Source organism: Pichia kudriavzevii, chromosome 5 (genome assembly GCF_003054445.1).
Source record: "Pichia kudriavzevii chromosome 5, complete sequence".
In the NCBI taxonomy this organism is placed as follows: Eukaryota; Fungi; Ascomycota; class Pichiomycetes; order Pichiales; family Pichiaceae; genus Pichia; species Pichia kudriavzevii.
Genome location: NC_042510.1, coordinates 828,094 through 845,261, shown reverse-complemented (window position 1 = coordinate 845,261; position 17,168 = coordinate 828,094). Strand labels below are relative to the sequence as shown.

The 17,168-nt window shown below is 37.2% G+C and overlaps 11 protein-coding genes across 11 annotated transcripts; 8 read left to right on the top strand and 3 right to left on the bottom strand.

Moving 5' to 3' along the window:
* Window positions 1-162: 162 nt before the first annotated feature.
* Window positions 163-423, top strand: C5L36_0E04010 (uncharacterized protein; the record flags this gene model as incomplete). Its single annotated transcript, XM_029467961.1, has 1 exon — window positions 163-423. The coding sequence occupies one exon, from the start codon at window positions 163-165 to the stop codon at window positions 421-423; it is 261 nt and encodes an 86-aa protein (XP_029323821.1).
* Window positions 424-569: 146 nt separating this feature from the next.
* Window positions 570-1,397, bottom strand: C5L36_0E04000 (uncharacterized protein; the record flags this gene model as incomplete). Its single annotated transcript, XM_029467960.1, has 1 exon — window positions 570-1,397. The coding sequence occupies one exon, from the start codon at window positions 1,395-1,397 to the stop codon at window positions 570-572; it is 828 nt and encodes a 275-aa protein (XP_029323820.1).
* Window positions 1,398-1,600: 203 nt separating this feature from the next.
* On the bottom strand, window positions 1,601-3,463 carry C5L36_0E03990 (uncharacterized protein; the record flags this gene model as incomplete). The annotated part of the gene is made up of 1 exon (XM_029467959.1): window positions 1,601-3,463. One exon carries the CDS (start codon window positions 3,461-3,463, stop codon window positions 1,601-1,603), a length of 1,863 nt encoding a protein of 620 aa, XP_029323819.1.
* A 214-nt stretch (window positions 3,464-3,677) lies between these two features.
* Window positions 3,678-4,805, top strand: C5L36_0E03980 (uncharacterized protein; the record flags this gene model as incomplete). The annotated part of the gene is made up of 1 exon (XM_029467958.1): window positions 3,678-4,805. One exon carries the CDS (start codon window positions 3,678-3,680, stop codon window positions 4,803-4,805), a length of 1,128 nt encoding a protein of 375 aa, XP_029323818.1.
* Window positions 4,806-5,027: 222 nt separating this feature from the next.
* On the top strand, window positions 5,028-6,191 carry C5L36_0E03970 (uncharacterized protein; the record flags this gene model as incomplete). The annotated part of the gene is made up of 1 exon (XM_029467957.1): window positions 5,028-6,191. One exon carries the CDS (start codon window positions 5,028-5,030, stop codon window positions 6,189-6,191), a length of 1,164 nt encoding a protein of 387 aa, XP_029323817.1.
* Window positions 6,192-6,272: 81 nt separating this feature from the next.
* Window positions 6,273-7,559, bottom strand: C5L36_0E03960 (uncharacterized protein; the record flags this gene model as incomplete). Its single annotated transcript, XM_029467956.1, has 1 exon — window positions 6,273-7,559. The coding sequence occupies one exon, from the start codon at window positions 7,557-7,559 to the stop codon at window positions 6,273-6,275; it is 1,287 nt and encodes a 428-aa protein (XP_029323816.1).
* A 547-nt stretch (window positions 7,560-8,106) lies between these two features.
* Window positions 8,107-10,689, top strand: C5L36_0E03950 (uncharacterized protein; the record flags this gene model as incomplete). The annotated part of the gene is made up of 1 exon (XM_029467955.1): window positions 8,107-10,689. The coding sequence occupies one exon, from the start codon at window positions 8,107-8,109 to the stop codon at window positions 10,687-10,689; it is 2,583 nt and encodes an 860-aa protein (XP_029323815.1).
* A 278-nt stretch (window positions 10,690-10,967) lies between these two features.
* C5L36_0E03940 (uncharacterized protein) lies at window positions 10,968-11,618 on the top strand (the record flags this gene model as incomplete). The annotated part of the gene is made up of 1 exon (XM_029467954.1): window positions 10,968-11,618. One exon carries the CDS (start codon window positions 10,968-10,970, stop codon window positions 11,616-11,618), a length of 651 nt encoding a protein of 216 aa, XP_029323814.1.
* Window positions 11,619-11,862: 244 nt separating this feature from the next.
* On the top strand, window positions 11,863-13,536 carry C5L36_0E03930 (uncharacterized protein; the record flags this gene model as incomplete). The annotated part of the gene is made up of 1 exon (XM_029467953.1): window positions 11,863-13,536. One exon carries the CDS (start codon window positions 11,863-11,865, stop codon window positions 13,534-13,536), a length of 1,674 nt encoding a protein of 557 aa, XP_029323813.1.
* Window positions 13,537-14,612: 1,076 nt separating this feature from the next.
* On the top strand, window positions 14,613-15,374 carry C5L36_0E03920 (uncharacterized protein; the record flags this gene model as incomplete). Its single annotated transcript, XM_029467952.1, has 1 exon — window positions 14,613-15,374. One exon carries the CDS (start codon window positions 14,613-14,615, stop codon window positions 15,372-15,374), a length of 762 nt encoding a protein of 253 aa, XP_029323812.1.
* A 471-nt stretch (window positions 15,375-15,845) lies between these two features.
* On the top strand, window positions 15,846-16,277 carry C5L36_0E03910 (uncharacterized protein; the record flags this gene model as incomplete). Its single annotated transcript, XM_029467951.1, has 1 exon — window positions 15,846-16,277. The coding sequence occupies one exon, from the start codon at window positions 15,846-15,848 to the stop codon at window positions 16,275-16,277; it is 432 nt and encodes a 143-aa protein (XP_029323811.1).
* Window positions 16,278-17,168: the final 891 nt, after the last annotated feature.

Here is a 17,168-nt window from a genome sequence, read left to right as displayed (position 1 = left end):
AAACAAAAAAAGAAAACTATAGAAGTTGATCATTACATCCTCAGTGGCATGGAAATGGCAAATTTACAAAAAATTTGATGATGAACTTGCAAACAAGACTTGTTGCCAACACGAAACGAGAAATTCTAAAGCCAATTTCTAAATTTCTTTCTTAGTCTGCAAATGCTAATACGCCTGAAGGCAATAGGAGCAATTGCACAGATCCATCCAAGTGTGGAGGAGTTTCCAGATACTGCTGAATTTGCAGCCGTACATTTACACATCTTACGAAAATTGAATTTACCTGACAATCAGCCACTATGGTGTTATGTTGGTAACGCATTTGTACCACCAATGGATACTAAACTGGCTGTATTGGATGGTATGTCTTCAAGCAAAGACATTTTAACAGTTACATACTCTCAGGTTGAGGCGTTTGGCTGACAAACAAATAGCTAGCCCTCCAATTAAGATATCAATATTTGATCTCGTCAAGTTCATTCCAATCATTACACACATTTATACGCAGTATTTAAACCTTTTAATTTTAATGCTTCAAGAAGTGTCTGCTATTGCTATAAAAAATAATATCACTTTTTAACTTCACCATCAGGGCCAATAATTTCGGAAAATTCTCTCACCTTGGAAGTACCATCAGAATACCGTCTACGCATTACCGTAGTTCTTTCTAAATCGCCATTTGGCAGCGTAACAACTCTAGTTTCAGATTCTCTACCAACCACAGTCTTCCCTTCATCGTCCTCACTTGAATCATCACCGTTTGTGAAACCTGTCAAAAATCCCCACTTGGATTTTTCTTTCTTTTCCCAATCGGCCCACTGTCTACGTTTTTGTTCTTGGATGGCACGCTTCATGCTGGATTGCCAACCCAACATGTCTTCCATGTTCTTGAAAAAAGTGCCATACTTGTGATCAACATCGTTTTCGATATCTTCACGTGAAACTAAGCTGGAATCGTCGATGATGATATCATCGCTTCTTCTACCTGTGTGATAATCGTAGGGAATAGAACTTCTAGGAAATAAACAATGCCATAATCCATACTGGTCCCAAACTCCAAGACCCTCTGCCTTCTTACACTCATCATATACTTCAGGTGGCGGAATACCCTTTGTGACAATTTCATTAGGCTTGTGGCTAATTCTAGGAGTAAGGAGACTTCCAGTGATTGTGTCGTCAAAGGCGCCAAGAATGGAGCCCACACCATTGGTCAACCCCTTTAGGGTACCCAAAGCATCTAACGTAATATCGTTTGTCTTTGAAAGTGTTCTTTGTATTTGATTATGCCAATCTCCGATTGCGTCCAAGCCCAACTTGTCGTCAAACAAACTTACAGAGTTGATTTGAACATCCTTGTTCTTGTCTTGGTCGTTTCTACTTGGATCGAAAATTCCCATCTCTTTTATGCAAAAAGGTAACGTGAAACGTATGTTAAGAGTGCGTTTGTTAAAGATTCATCTATACACTGTGGTACCAAGGTTGTTCTGTACATAGTTGAGGGACAAAAAGACCCTCTCCTTATATAAAAAAAAAAGAACTTTTACGTAAGCTTTTCCAGAACTTTCTAAAATGTACCAGTTTTTTTCATCATTTCTGGTTGTCAACTGTATGCTTCCACCAGCCGTTTGTAATGATCGGTAAGATCAGGCATTTTTTCTTTGATGCTACTATCACTGTCGAGAACATTATACATAAGCTGGAAGTTCACGTAGAGAAACAATTTTCTCTTGTTAGGGTCTAAGTTACTGGCTAATTGTATCATACCTTTCTCATATGTGCTACTAAGTCGTTCAATGGATCCATTTAAGGGCTCACTGGTTTCTAGTTCAAACACCAAGTTCTGGACAAGTTTTACCATATTGCTCAAAACCATACTAAACGACTGGGTTGCCTTTAATGGAATCAACAGGTTTGCTTTGTTGTTCATTATTTGCTTAATAACTGACGTTGACATCAATGTTGCAGTTATATTATCGCATAAGATGTCAATATTATTCTGGAAAGCCGGCCATAATACCATCAATTGAGAATTCAAGTATGTTTGAAACAATTCTGGCAGACACCTCATCTGAATCTCATACTCCATCTTTTGGATTCTTCTAATAGTATGTAGGATCCCAAAATAATCGCTTTTACAATATTGTAGAAGATACTTGGTAAAATTGGTGCCCAATTTGAATATTGGTGAAAACATCTGCTTCATTGTTGAACTTAGTTCTTCATTATCGGTTATGTCAAAGAAGCCCATAATAAAATTAAACTCAATGGTAAAATTGTCAAGTATTGTTTGGTTTAGAAACTGAAAAATTTGTTCCATAAAAAATTTTAGGTTACTATTAGCAGATTCTGCAATCTGAGCTAAAATCGAATACTTATTACTTTCATCTTCCAGTTGTTCAAGGCGGCGTGGTAAATTAATTAGATATTCGTTAATGGAATCGCTATTGTCCAATAATAAACTCCGAAATGTGCTAGTGGAAGAAGAGGGTAATGGACGTGTGGTATGTTTAAAAGCGGAGTCTGTGTCAAACTCATTTTCTTGCAACGTCAAGTTCTCTAAAGAGCTGATGTATTTGACAAAGTTGAAGTAGTAGTACCAGCGGATAGTATAGATATATGCGTTTTCAAATTCCTTTGCCAGTTTTGGATTTCTGTCCTTCAGGAAAACCATTATTTCTTTAACTGACAACAGTTTTTTTTGGATTTTCACAGATGATGAATCAATTCCTCTGAATGCTTTAATGTGATCAATCAAAAACTTTTTAATTCGTTCAACACATTTCTTTTCAAGATTTTCTATGATCTGGGACAAATGAGTAATGTTGTCCTGGTTGACTTTATCTGAGTCTTTATATGCTTGTAGTATTTCTTTTTTCTCACTTAAAACAGTCAATTGATTCACCCAGTTCTCATCTATAGTAGCACTGCATATTATTTGCACCGTCTGTGGAGAAATCAGTATATCCATCAATACCGGCGTTAAAGTTTGATCCACCTTGGCATTTTTTTTGATCTCTTCGTTCAAATTTGTAAGTCTTGCCTTCAACGCCTCCATCTCATTCGATAATGAATCCAAGTTCATCTCCAAAGACCTTATATATTTGAAAAGCGGTTTTAACAATTCTAGCGAGTCAAGGATTTTACAGCTGTATTCAGCAAAGGCAGTCTCCTTTTGCTGAATATCGATCTTCATGAACTCTGAGTTCCACTTTAGCGCCTGACCTTCGTGTTCAAGACCAGCTTCTTGTCCTTCTTCCTCCCCGGAAACTTCAATGTCAAACGAAGGGTCGATATTGAATTTGTTGTTTAAATACTCTAATCGGGATATTGTTGTTCGCATTTCATTCTGTCCATGTCCAAGTTCCACTGTTCGATCATTGGGATGGTTTCCAAATCGATTATGACCTCCAATTATAAAGGAGGACCTCTTGGATATACTGTTCCGATGTGGTGCAATACTCATCTGCTAGATGCAATAGTTTGAGGAACAGTGAATTGAGAGGTAAAACGTTTGCATTAACAAGCTTATTTCTTCAGAAAGCGGATTAGAAAAAAATGTATCTGCATCAATGTGCACACACTTGAAAGGAAAAAAAAAGCAAGATAAAAGTTATCATCTTCTTCATTCGGTGAATCTTAATTTATATCAGCAACTATAGATAAAACTCGATTAGAAAATGGACCAATTGCATTATATCAAGAGCACACGATGTGGGTATTGTCGACAAAAGAAAGAAATATGGAAATCGTGGGCCTTGCAATCAATTTCGGAGACTATGCAAGATAGAGGATATTGTAACAGTTCCTCCATTACATTTCAAGGAGATCAACTTTCTCTGAGAAGATACGAAGAGTTAATGAAGGAGGGATGGAGAAGAAGTGGAGATTTTATGTATAAGCCTGATCTTTTGAGATCATGCTGCAGAGCCTACACCATTAGAACAAATTATGAATTATATCTTGAAGATGGGTATTACAACAAATCGGCTAAAAAGACCATGAGAAAGTTCTATAAATCAGTGGGATGTACACAGAATGCCATCAGCACGGAGTTGGATGACTTCTATCATGCCAAAGAACACGGGGGTGACAAAGGCTTCTTTACTGTTTTGTTGCCAAACACGTTTAGTTATGATAAGTTTGAATTGTACAAGAAATATCAATTCAAGGTGCACGGCGATAAGGAAGAGGATGTCGACGAATTGTCATTTTATAATTTCCTGTGCTTGGATCCTTTCCGCAAGGAAGAAACGGAAGATCTTTTTGATTGGAGGCTACTAAACAAAGAATGGACAAGTGGGCAATATGGAGAAGAGCTAAAGAAACTACAGGGACCAATTCACGAATGCTACTTTGCTGACAACAAGCTTATAGCAGTTGCAGTATTGGATATATTACCTACGAGTGTGTCTTCTGTATATTTTATATGGGATCCCGATTATGCTCATTTGGGACTAGGGAATGTGAGTGCCATTAGGGAAATAATGCTGACAAAGGTTCTAGAAAAGGAATATTACTACCTGGGATTTTTAATTGCCGATTGTGAGAAGATGATATACAAGGCTAAGTTTGGAGGTGAGATACGCAATTTCAGTAAACGTGGAGGGGACCCACTATGGGTCCGTTTGAAACATGTTTCAAATCAGTTGGAAGATGGGTATTTTAAAGTGTTTGATTCCGAAATGAACGATATTGCCGAACAACAGTACGGAATGGATAGTGATTGCTATGATTCCGAATTTGTCTCAAGTTTTGATGTAGTTTCAAAGACCCAGCTCTTTCCCACGCCAAAAGTGATTCCATGAGCTATGTAAGTGAATAATCAGTCGATATATAGAAATATATAGATTGCTTGGTACTTCTGATGCAAGCACAACTATCACTCAAGTCACGTTTGCCCAATCATGACAGACACAAACAGTTCAAATTTACAGCGAACTTCATCATCTTTTTCAACAGCCACCTTTCATAAAGTTACACGTTTCATAATTGCTTTCTGTCAAAGACACAAGTAGCTTACTGGAAAGATGTGGTCTACAGGCAGCCTAAGACTGGGCATAGTGGGTGTTAGAAGGTGCGTTCCAAAATTGATTAAAGCCAATAATTACTCTCCACTTCTTAATGTTAGTTTTAAAAAATATTATAGTACCGAAGTTCAAGCTAAGAAGTCACCTGTGATTGGTACCATCAAAGCGGCTGGTCTGGAGATAACCAAACCTCCGTTGACTGATGCAAGAAGCGTGTTTTCTGAGAAAGAATTGGAAGAAGCCAGAATAAATAGATTGAAGGGATTGGGAATTTTGACCAAATTCCCTGAAAAATGGATACCTTACATGGAGCTCATGAGAATTGAAAAGCCAATAGGTACTTTATTGCTTCTCTCGCCATGTATGTGGTCTATCACTATGGCTGCATATATGACCTCTGCCCCACTGTTATCAACTCTTTGGATGCTGTCAGTTTTCTCGGTAGGCGCATTTGTTATGAGAGGTGCTGGCTGTACCGTGAATGATATGTGGGATAGAAACTTGGACAACAAAGTTGCAAGAACCACCGAAAGACCAATTACATCCGGTAGAGTCTCCATGCCACAGGCTTGGACATTCCTTGGAGCGCAATTGGCTGTTGGTTTGGTTGTTTTATTACAGTTACCTTTAGACTGCTTCCTACTTGGTGCTTCATCTCTTTTATTAGTGATGACTTACCCATTTTTCAAGAGAGTTACCTATTATCCACAGGTTGTTCTAAGTGCATGCTTTAATTGGGGGGCTTTATTAGGTTTCCCTGCAATGGGTGTTTGGAACTGGCCAGTAATGATTCCACTTTATCTATCTGGATTTTTCTGGTGTATGACTTATGATACCATATATGCACACCAAGACAAGAAATTTGATGTTAATGTGGGAATAAAATCTACTGCATTAGCCTGGGGCAATTCAACCAAGAAAATCTGTTACGGTATGTCTGTTGCACAGATGGGTTGTTACGTTACAAGTGGCTTCTTAGCCGGCATGGGTCCTTTCTTCTATCTTGGCGCTCTTGCTGGTGGTTACAGGTTGTTCAATATGATTAAGAAAGTTGATTTAGACAACCCTGCGAACTGTTGGATGTGGTTCAAAGAAAACATAAATACCGGACACGTCTTCTGGTTGGGTATTTTACTTGACTATCTTTGGAAACTCTTCTTCTGAACTAGTTCAATCACATTAACATTTATAGACTTAAATAAAATACAAACATAGTGAACAACTAAAAGCTGAAGTGCAGCACCCTTAGAAATCAGTGCTTTTATCATCAACTTCCTCCTCTTCAACTGGAATACTCCATTGCTCAACATGGAAATTGGTCTTGCTGTTTTTGAAACTGTATTCTTTCAAACGTTTCTCCATCAAACCCATACTACTCACAATCGGAACGCGATATATATCAACGTAACCCTGTTTGATCTTTTCCCTTTGTGTTTTGTAAACCTTTTCCATCAAAACATTCAACTCATGTGGGAAAGGAACTAATCTGATGATACCATCAAACAATAGCTCTTCTAGTTTGCTTAATAAGACAGTATCTTCATACAACTCACTGCTCATACTAGCAACCATAGAAAGACGGCCTTCATGTGAATTTATTATGCGTCTTAAATTAAAAATGAATGCCGCCACACTATCAAAGTCAATCAAATCATCACAACCATAAATCATGGGATTTAGCATATAAGGCACTGCTATTCTAATCATTTTATCCCCATTTTTCAGCTCTCTTTCAACGGTTCTTTTCACTGAATCCAAGACATTCTTGTAATTGTCTAGTGGAATATAAGTTATTTCAGACGAATCAGGAGATGGCCGTATACTGGTGGTAAGATCAAACTGGTGATTGTATTCGGGATACTTCGACTCATCGAGCTCTCTGATGGCTGTGTTCATGTTAGAGGTTGCATCCGCAATGTCCTTCCTATACCTCCAAGCAATTTTTAATTCATTTCCTGCATTGATATTGCTCACACTCAGTTTTCCCTCCTGCTCCTTCACTAATTTCTTTTTTCTCTCTTTCCTATTCCCTGCATAGACATCAGGCAATTCATTACCAAAAGTACTATCCATCCCAATGACTATACAATGATTGATTAACTTCCCTGTTCTTCGGTTTTGAACAATACCTTCAGCGACAAATTTTTTGATTAAAACTCCGCTGAAATCAGTACTCCCATCTTCTTCTATCAATAAAGAAGTGTTGGTTGGCAGTCCACCATGAACCAAAATAGTGTCAATATCTTTAGTTCCAGTGGATATACAACTGATATTTGATAAAACAGAAGAAGGCTTAACACCAGGATGCTTGAAACCTTTATTTTTAGAAAAGTCGCCACTAGGTACAGCGGCTACCTCTGTTGCGGCTGGAATACGACGGTCCCCTGTATCTGCTTTTATAATTCTATTTGGAACAACCCCTCGTGCTGGCATTACGCTACCAGGTCGTGCACCAGGAACCCTGTTGAGCATGGGGTTGCTGGGGACTGGTCCCCTGCCAGAAATAACATCGCCTCTTCTTCTAAAAGACATTATCTTTGTTCCACCTTCTTTGGGTTTTCTGATATGTACTTTTATTAACAGATATCACTCTTTGGAAAGACAGTTTAGAAGAATAATTAAAAAAAAAATTCATGTTACAAACTCCCAAAATGAATTACTTATTCGTGGCGCATGCGCAAGTCACGTGCATCTAACATACGCCTCACTGTTTTGGTAAAATCTACATTTGACTTTGTACTCTCTTTGTGTGGACTTCAAGTGCTAGGTGAACTAAGGAGAGTATGTTGCAGGATTCTACCACTAATCTGTAACTGATTTGCACAGACACTACATTGAGTGTATGCTCTTGCTTTGAAATTAAAGAAAGACACAGCTTTTAACTAGAAACTTCACCGAAAAGCAGAAGAAAAAAAAAACAGAAAAAAGAAAATTATTAATAAATACTCGTCCCAGAGGGGCATTGAATAATCAGGTCAAAATTTAATTTAAGGCATACGCAGATCTGATCACATCATTTCCCTACAATACGAGTTTGTTGTCCCCACGTTTTTAAATCTAAGCAGATCAAATTTTAGTTATGACAGTCCATAAAGATTCCACTGGAGAGTCATATCTTGTTCCAGACGACTCTTCGGTCGACATGAACGCTTCATTTTCAGAGAACTATGCATATGATGAAGAGGAAGATGATAATCAAACATTACTTAATGGCAACGAAGGTGCCAAGAAATTGCCTGCAATGGTGAATTATAATACGACAACAGGCACTTTAGAAGGAACAACTCTGAACGATGGAGAAGTCGGTAGGGGTCCAGAGATAGCCATTAATTCCGCTAACTATGAAGATTCCTCAACTGCACATATAAAGCAACTAAAGTACAACCAAAATAAGATTTTGCTTGACAGAGCCATCAACTCTACGATCACCTTGTTTGCGGAATTTAAAGAAAACAATGTTCACTCTCCAATTCACTATCCTGTTGATCAAATGATGTCTAATGGCTATGATTCAAAGCTAAATTCAAATACCTCCAAGCGGGCACTTTTATTACAAGAGGATACTACCATTAGTGGTCCCAAGTTTGAACTTTTAAAACTAGAATTAAAAACAGGGGCGAAATCTTCAGAATCCTTGATTGGTAATTTAGATGAGCATACTATATCTCTTTTATTGGACGAAAAGTTTGAACATATTCTACGTCATCTGAAGAACTTGAAGGCCAGAGTCGATGATATCTCATCGAAAGTTTTGATAACAGGTGACTTGAATTCGGGTAAATCCAGTTTTTGTAATGCTTTGCTGAGAAGAAATGTTATGCCCGTTGATCAACAGCCCTGCACAAATGTTTTTTGCGAAATCATCAACTATAAGGAAAACCGAGGTATTGAAGAAGTACATGCCATTCCGATTGGTGCAACTTATGATATCAAACATACTAATAGCTACAATAAGTTCCCCCTAGAAAAGTTAGAAGACTTGGTCTATGAAAATGATAAGTATGCTTTATTGAAGGTTTACATCAATGACAATAGACCAACTGAAGAAAGTCTATTGAAGAATGGTATTGTCGATATCAGATTGATTGACGCTCCAGGTTTAAATCTAGATTCGTATCAGACAATGCAATTATTTTCCAGACAAGAGGAGATTGATTTGGTTGTGTTTGTGGTGAGTGCAGAAAACCATTTTACTCTTTCGGGTAGGGAATTTATTTCAAACGTTAACAAAGATAAAAAGTTTTCATTTGTTGTGGTAAATAAATTCGATTCGATTAAAAGAAAGGATAAGTGTGTAGAAAAAATTATGCAACAGATTGGCGATTTATCTCCCGAAACTCATAAAGACTCGGAAGATTTTGTGCATTTCATCTCATCTACTGACATCATCAAGGATGGACCAGATGGTGGCTCCCCAGATGACGGAGATGATTCGAATCCAGAGAGCCACGATGCACCTCGGCCAAACCCAAACTTTAACAGGCTAGAGGCAGCTCTCAGAAATTTTGTCCTTGATAAAAGATCTGTCTCCAAATTATTACCAGTCAAGAATTATCTTTCTAAAATATATCAAGAAGTTCTGTTGCTAATAGACATGAACATCGAAAACTATCAGGAAAATAAGAGCAAGCTAGAAAAAGAACTAAATGAAATAACACCGGAATACAACGACATCGTTAGAACATCGGTTAAACTTAATGAAAAGATTGTGAAGGTTATTGACAACTGTACTGATGAAGTTTATGAGAATACCAGAAAAAGTATCCTTGATGTTATTGAAAGCTTCACTAGGAACTTTGAGGTTGATAATTCGGTTACCATTTTCAACATTGACCAATTCATCCAAACAACCAAACTTAAAGTGGTTCATGATATTTTATCAACCATTGAAGATGCGGAAGACTTCGCTAGGTTAAGCACGTTACATGGTATTGAACATATAAGAAGTTTAGGTAGATCTATTGTTGGTGATGATAAGCTTGTTGAGCAAAAGTTCAAGCCTGAATCTATGTATTCACATAAAAAAGATCAACAATTCAAGAGCCAAATCAATATTAATTTTGAGCTCATTGATCTGGTTGATTTTGATTCAGTTATCCAGTTTTTCAGGGGCGCTCAGTCTCTTTTCAGCCTTACAAATTTCTCGCCTTTAAGCAGCTTTGGAAAGAATGGAAGCTCAATTACTAAGTTGGTCTCCACCGGTGTATTGAAAACGGGTATTTCTAGTATGGTGCTTTTATATGTTCCAAAGCTTGTGACAATTTTTTCAAACGTTAACTCGGTTATCAAACTCCCCAAAATTTTCTTGGTATCCTCGGTTGCAATCTTAGTTGGATACCCTATTTACTACATCATAAAAGAATCTCCTAAAACAGTCCATAAAAACATCATAAAGAAGATCCAAACAAATCTAGTCAATGACGATTATATTCATTTAAACAGTTTGCGTATAAGTAAGGAGGTGCGAAAGGTTTTGAATTATCCTGCCAAAGATGTCTCTATTGGAATCAATGGGCTAATTGAGCAAAAGAGCAACTTAAAGATGAAGTTATCCAATAAAGTACATGTCCTGAACGGCAATATTGCCTTTATTCAAGATTTAAAGCAAAGAGTTGATGTACAACAACGTATGCTCGACGGTCTTGAGCTTGATATTGACTAAGAAGGTTCTTTTTCGATATCTCTCCCCTGTATATAAGTTACGTACTTGCTTTTCCATTTGTATTTCAGATAATTAGCGAACATTCCTGAAATTTGGTGCTATGAGGTCAAAGTTTCTAGGCGTGAAGCTACTCGTGAGGAAATGTCACCATTTTTCATCGCATCACCGATATTTAATTCTTCGAGCCTAGTTGAACTCTTGAGGGGACAATTATATTTGCATGTTTCTATTGAATTGCACCAGTGACGCTTGTCCTTTCTTAACCAAATCTTTTCAGGATGTTTGCCAGGAGTTTCATTAGAGCGATATCTTTACCTCATAAAATTGAAAGTTTGCGTGTTCTCTCAGCCAGATACGAAACTACCGTAGCCAAGAGTGCGTCAACTCCGGATCTGAATCCAAACATTCTGGATCTTAGATGTGGAATAATCCGTCATGTTATAAGGCATGAGAATGCAGAAAAGCTATATGTATCGCAAATTCAAGTTGGACCTCAAGAGAATGACACAATACAGGTATGCTCTGGGTTGGTTGGTTTGGTTCCTATCGAGAAAATGCAAGATTTGCATGTCGTTGTAGTGAACAATCTGAAGCCATCGAAAATGCGAGGTGTCAAGTCTGAAGCTATGCTATTATGTGCCGATGGTCCAGACAGGGTGATCCCTATTTCACCACCAACCACTAGTGTGCCAGGTACGGTTCTCGGATTCAGTAATGTACCAAAAGTCGAACTCCAAGACAAAAGGAAAATCAAAAGCAAGGCTTTTGAGACTATAAGTAATGATTTACATGTTAATGCCCTTGGACAGGTAACCTGGAGAGATGGTTGTATTCTTCATGCCATTGAGGAGGACGATATAGTCAATCCAGATACCCATTGTATGGTCAAACCGTTTTCTCCAGATTTAGAGGGTGCACAGGTGCGCTAATTTTTTCAGAAATATTCCAGTTTCCTCATTGGGAAGCTGTTTTTTTTTTGTTAGTTCTCCTTAGGAAAAAAAAATTCATGAATAAAATTATTTTCCATAGTGCAAGCCTTCAGCTTACACTTTTTTTATTGAAAAAATTTTCCTTTTTATAGATTTCTTGCTATCTCTCCAGACAATCTTCCCTTCAAGTAATTCATAGATATTTACTCTATTTGAAGGATTTCAACAAATATACCGATCTACTATGGCATTACAGATCTCTCCAAAGGACACCAATCTACTTTTAAAAGAAAAGAACATTCTCACTGCAGATGTATTAGATAAATATAGGGTTGCCGGTGAAATCACACAGACATGTTTGGCTTTTATAATCTCGTTGATCAATGATTCATATCACTTAGGAGCACACGAGCCATATTCTGCAGCAGAATTATGTTTGTTGGGTGATTCGTTTATGCAATCTTTAATTGATACCAAGTATAAAAAAATTATTGAAAAAGGTATTGCACAACCAGTCACTTTAGATGTGAATAATATTGTTGCTGGGTATTCACCAGAATTGAACGATGAAGAGTCGAATATGACTTTCAAGGCGGGTGATGTTGTCACAATCAATTTAGGTTGTCATATTGATGGTTATACATCCAACTTGGCTCACACAATAGTCATCTATCCGCCTGGTGCAACTCCACCTGGCCCATTGTTGGGCGAAAATGCAGATATAATCTGTGCATCTTACTTGGCTACCGAGACTGTTGTGACATTGTTAGCATGTGCACTTACACCTGAAAAAATTCCAAATTCATTGGCCAATGGGCCTGTCAAACAAATCACGGGTTCCCTCATTAGAAAAGTTGTCAATGAGATTGCAAAGTCTTTCAACTGTACCGTTGTTCCATTATCCAAAGTTAGACGTGTGAGGAGATTCTTAGCGGGGCAAGCAGAAGGTGTTGTTGCAGAGAGAGATTTCAAGGGTGTTGTTTGGTCCGAGAAAGACCAAGAGGAAGAACTACTTAGGGCCAGCGAATCAATCAATGAAACTCAGATCAGTATCATTGACAAATCACAAGGACGTATTGATAACCCGGACAATACGATTCCGACTGATGATTTTGTTGTCTCACCTGGTGAGGTCTATAGCGTTGATATTAGAATGGCACCTTTGAATAGAGAAGAGCCAGGAATTGTTACTTTAGAATCTTTAGACGGTTTCAAGAGTAAAAAGGAGGAATTCAATCCAAAACACTCTATTTTCATCAGAGACGTTTCTATTGCAGAACAACTAAAATTAAGGAATTCAAGAAGATTATTATCGCTTGTTGATAAAAAGCAATCAGTTTATCCGTTCAAACTAGCCTATGTCTCTGAGCACTTCCCATTGCAAAAGGATAAGAACATTGTTGAGCAACTAATCAAAGTCGAAAAAGATGTCAAGGTTTTCAAATTCGGTTTGGCGGAATGTATCAATAAACAGTTATTTGTCAGCAAGCCAATTGTTGCTGGTAAGTTCATTCCCTTGAAGAACATATTGAACCTATCCACATCGACAGGTATCAACGGTTACGATGCATCCAATCCAACCTTGCCAGGTCTTGAATTGCCTTTACCAAAATTAGGTGTCACTTTACTAAAATTAAAGACTTTACTAAAACAGTCCCCAGCCGTGAATGTTTCGAGGTTCTCTTCCACTGTTGCTCTCAGTACAGAATCCGGCTGCCTCAGATTAGGCGGAGGTGTCCAAAACTTCAAATGTAGTTGGGTCCATTCCGATTATGAACTACAAGGCGACATTGCCGCTCTGGTCAACGAATTAGCTGCATTGACCCAAGACGAACGTTTTGGTATCAAGATCCGTGAAACCGTCGTTCTCAAAGATACCATTGCTGGACCTGTTGCTGAGGAAACTATGGAGGAATAAATAACCGTGCCCTTTTCTGTATAATTATATCAACATTACCGCTTATAGTGGAAAACTCATGTAGAACAACCATTTGGGCAAACACGAGCAAACTCCCGTACACCGGTAAATACGGACAACTTCTCCCGGTTTTCTTATTGGCACGCTTTTCCATTGTGGGAGAGGTTGGCAGACTTTTTCGGTGTGCGAGATCCTGCTCAGCAGAGGCCCAGCCTGTTTGTAAATATTACTTTGCCCTCGTTGAAGACAACATAAAGAGGCACATCTTTTGAATCCTTTGGAGCAAGTTTACACAGCAAACCACAACTCAAATACGTATGTTTAGGCTAGCCTAATTTTTGCCTTAGGGAGATATTTCCATTGAAGTATAAAAAGATTTAGAAACGGAAAAGAAAGAGGATGGAAACAATACAAGCAAATCCGCAGAATAACGGGGCAATCAATGAGAAAGAAGTTTACTTCTATTACGTGCTACTAGATCCTGTGCTATGCATACAAACAGTACCGTCTTTTACCAGTTGATGTTGGCCGCTTAATTTCGATTTCAGTGTGTTGTTGACTATCTGGAGACTGTTGTCCATTTCATATTGATCTCATGTAAACAAACAAAAGCATATCATTTTAGTCGATTGTATCCATTTGGCTATTTATTTTATTCCTGGATATATGATTGAGCTACAAGGTGACATTTACAATTGCGCTTACGAATAGAGGGAAATGTGCATCTTGTAGAATCAAGCTACAGTAATTGGTTGTTGGGCAAAATAAGTTCAATCTATGTTTTTTTTTTTTTTCAACTCCTTTCCCTTAATTTTTTGTTTCTTTTGCTGGTTATAGTTTTGCATTGTTATGGACTTTTGAGAAGACGACAGCTAATTAAGAAACCAATTCCAACTAGACATTTAGTTGATTGAATTATATTGACCTTCTCCGATCCGATCATCCGTTGTTTTTGAATCACTGGATTTATATGATCTCGCGAAATTGGCCCCTATTTTAAGACATTGTTCCCCCCTTGGACCTTTGATATACTAACAATCATATCTTTTCTTTCAACATTATAGCAGAAAAACAAAATGTCCACTTCCCGTGAAGATTCCGTTTACTTAGCCAAGTTGGCTGAACAAGCAGAAAGATATGAAGAAATGGTTGAAAACATGAAGGCTGTTTCATCTTCTGGTCAAGAACTATCCATTGAAGAAAGAAATCTTTTATCTGTTGCTTACAAGAATGTCATTGGTGCAAGAAGAGCATCCTGGAGAATTGTTTCTTCAATTGAACAAAAGGAAGAACAAAAGGGCAATGAAGCTCAAGTCAAACTTATAAGAGATTACAGGGGCAAAATTGAACTAGAATTAACTAACATTTGTGATGATATTCTTAATGTATTAAATGAACATTTGATTCCAACTGCACAATCTGGTGAATCTAAAGTTTTCTACTATAAGATGAAAGGTGACTATCACAGATATCTGGCTGAATTTGCTGTTGCTGACAAAAGACAAGCAGCAGCAGATGCTTCATTGGAAGCTTATAAGGCAGCATCCGAAGTCGCAGTTACTGAATTACCTCCAACTCATCCAATTAGACTAGGTTTGGCTTTGAACTTTTCTGTCTTTTATTATGAAATTTTGAATTCCCCAGACAAGGCATGTCACTTGGCAAAGCAGGCATTTGATGATGCAATTGCTGAATTAGATACTTTATCTGAAGAATCATATAAAGATTCTACCTTAATCATGCAATTACTTAGAGATAATTTAACTTTATGGACTTCTGATATGTCAGAAGCAAGTCAAGAAGAAAATACTGCTTCAAATGAAAAACAAGATGAATAAATAATTAAATATTGAATTATAATAAAATATCTTAGTTACGCGTATCCTGTCTACCTATCATTATCACCACCTTTCAAATCTAACTATTTATTCTCTACATTTAAAGCTTTATTAGTTAATCTAAAATGGAAAAGAAATAATAACAATTATTATAATACTAAAAAATGACAAGTAATATAATTGAAAGTATACTCCAAATTGAATTACTTGTATCATTTTCCATAACTCTCTTTCACCTTTGCCTCTTTTATCTGCAAGTTTGTATAGGTTTTTCTTTTCCTTTGTATATTTCATTATCTTTTAAAAAACTGTTTTCTACTCCGCGAGTTGTTTTCACTATTAAAGAAATGTGTGTGTGTGTGTGTGTGTTTTTCTTGAGAGAAAGTGTAATTTAAAAACAACACAGTTGCCCTCTGTTTCGATGTGACCTGCCCAATTTTTAATTTCATTTCAGCACCATTCTCTATCAAAATGGAGTCAATTAACTTAGAAGATGATACCAATCCATGTTATGCGGTAGTATTTAAAATAATCAATTTGGTGGTTGCTGCTTTATCTGTACTATGTGGATTTTCAGAACTATTTTCAAGATTTGATTACTTTTTCCAAGGTTTGTTTGTTACAGGATTAGGAGTTTTAATTGGATACCTAGAATTTAGGATTCCACCTAAATTGTTCACTTACGCATCGTCTTTCTTTTCATTTCTTGGTAGGGGATGCATTTATATGTTAATTGCAGTCTTAAATTTACATGGCTCTTTGGTGAGGTACATTATAGCATTTGTCTTGCTAGCAACTGGTATTCTTTATGCTTGTCTTGAGTTTGTTAGCTCTGTGCAACCACCTAATAATATGCAGGGTGAGACCGGATTCAGCGATGATATGTTGGACGATATTATATAACTCAAGTTCAGAAATATATAAATGTTCTCAGAATAAAATATAATGAAAAACATTATTTCAGCAAATTATTAGTAACATTCTATTTTAGTGGCTATGAAGCTACTGGTTGGGTTGAATACAGGTTGTTTGCGTAGAAGCTAGTGATTATTTAGATCTGCATATACTAAGTTGCGCCTTGCCAAATTTTAACCGCCAATCCAATCGATAATTGTAACTTGGTCTATGTGTGTGGCTTATCTACATAAACCACTAACGCAATTATTCGGGTGCTTGCCCTAAGATGGTAATAAGAAAAGCAAAAAAGTTTGTGTTTGTTCCTTCTATATAGATGCAAATAATGCAAGTACAAGTGATTTCTGAGTTGAAAAAAGTCCAAAAGGTCAGGATAAACCTAGTACTTTTTTTGTTCCAATGTAGGCTTAATATTCTGCATATGGTTTTCTTAATCCAGGAAGTACTTATTTCACTGGATATGTAGGTAACAAGTGTGAATGAGCTGGGCATTAAAAACAGATGCTATTTGAGCCTATAAATGATGTTCGCTAGACCAACTAACAGAGTTACTATGTTGGTATTTTATGAATTACTTCTATTTTCACACCTTTGTTTCTGGATATAAGGCTTATCTACGACTTTTGAGTTCATAAAATGCATAATCTCTCTGTATAAAGAGGACCATTTAACTGCTTTAAGTTGTTTTTGTTGCTCGGTCAATAGCACTTACCTTATGAAACACTAACATACATCCATTGCTTAGAATACACAAATTTGAGCCATTGTTTTTCTGTGGATGTGCTATTTAAAGTGCACTAATCCTCTTGCCCTCAGGTCTCCCAAGGCTGCCAATCCAGTAATTCCCAAGTGTGTGTGGGGGGGGGAACAAAAGCTGAT